Raw genomic sequence first — 2,755 nt, 5'->3', positions numbered from 1 at the left:
TTGGCCAGGCACATGAGCGTGGCCTTCCCCTGCTGCAGCTCCTCACTGGAGGGGGGCAGCACCGTCAGGGTGGGACGGACATCACCTAGGAGACACCAATCAGCTTAGAGGACACCTTTACTGTGTGAGAGCTGAGTTTCTCCTTTAAGGAGTTTCTGTCAGATGGTTTTTCTGCTCCACCAGTCACTCACTCACACATTGTTTCACTTCCCTTTAAGAAGCCTCTCATGTAAATCAGCACAGAGAGAATCATCATACAGAACGACCTGAAATATATCAAACTACACTGGAAATAAAATATGAAATTTTTCTCAACTATACATTCATTTAAAGTATTTAGAGGAAGCAAATACAGAAAATGAATTGACCATGAGGAAATGTTCTTTATCTGTATTTCAATCATCATTACCAAACTTTTCAAACAATTTCAAACAAAATTTGAAACACTGTAACACTCTGAAATATCCATCTTTATCTTCTATCTGTTCAATTCTATTTGAAGAAAGTTAATTTTATTAAATCCTAACAACTGTTCTTATGGCAGTGGAAATTTTAAAACTAATCTTGGCAAACATTTATACCTTAAGATTAAAGTTTGATCTTTTCTCCACTTCAACTTGTTTGAATTTCAGTTTGACAGGTATGTGTAAAGAAAAGTTTAGTCAAGCTGCTCTGAGTTAGCCTCCATGGTAATATGGCAATATTGTTGTTACACATTCATGCCAATAAAGCTAATTTGAATTGACTTGAATTGTAAAGGATTAGAAATAAAACCAAGAACAATAAAAGTTTTGCACATCAACCTTTTAAAAGCTGACTTTAAAACACAACTTGATAGTATTATTTGACAATGCAGTTTGTGTGCAGAAACTTACTTCCAACATCCAGTCTGGTTCCTCCACCAAAAGTCAACCACAGTGATACAAACTCATTGAGCCGCCGTACAAAAACCTCTCACTGTAGAGAGACACGGCTCTCTGACTTTGTCAAACTACAGGGCTACAAGCCTTCAAGATACAATTTTACGTTTAACGTGAGAAATAATGATTTCTCCTCAGGATTAGGTTGCTGTTTTATATTTAATGGAATGAGTTTTTGAATTGGATTTGCTGAAGTGAACATTTAATCTTAGTGCATTATATTTTATTAAATATTCTACATGAACATGGAAAGTCAAATAGTTTCCTAGCATGCTGAATATAAAAGAAGAAAATTAGGTCATAAATTAAAAGTTTGTTAAAAATTTGACTTACTTCCAACATTCAGTCTGGTTCCTCCACCAAAAGTCCACCACAGTGATACAAACTCATTGAGCCGCCGTACAAAAACCTCTCACTGTAGAGAGACACGGCTCTCTGACTTTGACACAAACAAACTCACCAATATGATTGGGTATTTTCAGCTCTATATGAAATATGAAAATAAGACAGTGTAACAAATTTTAAGAATGCACATTTTTAATTTAAATATTAATTTGAAATCTCATTTTCTCTATTAAATTAAATAAGACAAAGGACACTTTGAAAGAAAATATGTCTAGAATCATGAAACTGACATAATTTAAAATAGGTTTAAAACATTTCTATTTATTACTCAGATATATTGATTGTTCCATTAATAAACAGCATCATCAGAGTAATCCAAGTCCCTGCTGGAGTCAGTCAGAGCATTTCCATAGAGAGCCACTTTGCATCAGCAGCACCATGCTCCAGTGCTCTGGGAGAGTTTATAGTCCTGAGAGTTGAACACTGGATGACTGACAGCTGTCCTTCATGACAACAGAAGCCACAGAAATCCTCCTCATCAAAAACATGACTTTGATCTGCGTCCTCATCTGGACTCTCCTCTGCTGCTGCTTCACAGGTAAAGTCCAGAGAATCCAACTCCTCTCCTCTATGAACATCCGTCCCTCTGAAATGAAGCCCACAAAACCATGACGCTGCTTTATGTTTTTGTCTCTGTATCCTCAGAGTCCAGAGGCCAGGTCACAGTGACTCAGCCTGGAGCAGTGAGCTCTGCTCTGGGAGGCTCCGTCTCCATCAGATGTAGGACCAGTCACAATGTTTATAATGGGAACAATTTGCACTGGTACCAACAGAGAGATGGAGAAACTCCTAAACTCCTCATTTACTTTGCTAGCACTCGAGCATCAGGGATTCCAGGTCGTTTTACCGGCAGTGGATCAAACTCTGACTTCACTCTGACCATCAGTGGAGTCCAGACTGAGGATGCAGCAGTTTACTACTGTCAGAGTTATCACTATATCAACAGTCAGCATATTTTCACACAGTGAAAAAGCGTCGTACAAAAACCTCCCTCAGTCAGACTGAACAGAAACTGAAGTGACTGCTGCAGCTGGAAGCTACTGCAGAGACTGATACACTTCACTGAGGACACACACACACACACACACACACAGACACACACACAGCTCTTTGAACTACAGGTGCATCTCAAAAAATATGAATGGTTGTGGAAAAGTTTTGTAACCTTTCTTATTATCTAGATTTATTACACATAAAGTAAAAACTTTAAAGCCCTATTTTTGTTTCTGTTTTGCCATGATGATTTGGCCTTATAGATTATGAAAATCAAAAATCCAGTATTTCAAAATATTGTAGAGTTTTGGAATAACTCATTTATAATACGGAAATGTGGACTTCAGCAGAGCTCTAATCAGCTCAAAGCACCTGCTGTAAACTCTCAGTCTTGTTCAGGGAAGTTCAAATGAACTTTTCCACAATATTCTAATTGT

The 2,755-nt window shown here is 37.7% G+C and overlaps 1 gene segment (V, D, J or C); it reads left to right on the top strand.

Moving 5' to 3' along the window:
• The first annotated feature begins 1,811 nt into the window (after positions 1-1,811).
• On the top strand, positions 1,812-2,293 carry LOC123965466. The segment is given in 2 exon segments: positions 1,812-1,863; positions 1,971-2,293. Coding segments are annotated over 2 exon segments (375 nt in total).
• The last annotated feature ends 462 nt before the right edge of the window (positions 2,294-2,755 follow it).

This window comes from Micropterus dolomieu, unplaced genomic scaffold, assembly GCF_021292245.1.
Source record: "Micropterus dolomieu isolate WLL.071019.BEF.003 ecotype Adirondacks unplaced genomic scaffold, ASM2129224v1 contig_9772, whole genome shotgun sequence".
Classification (NCBI taxonomy): Eukaryota; Metazoa; Chordata; class Actinopteri; order Centrarchiformes; family Centrarchidae; genus Micropterus; species Micropterus dolomieu.
Note: the sequence above shows the minus strand (reverse complement) of the source record. Positions and strands in the feature narration are given on the sequence as shown.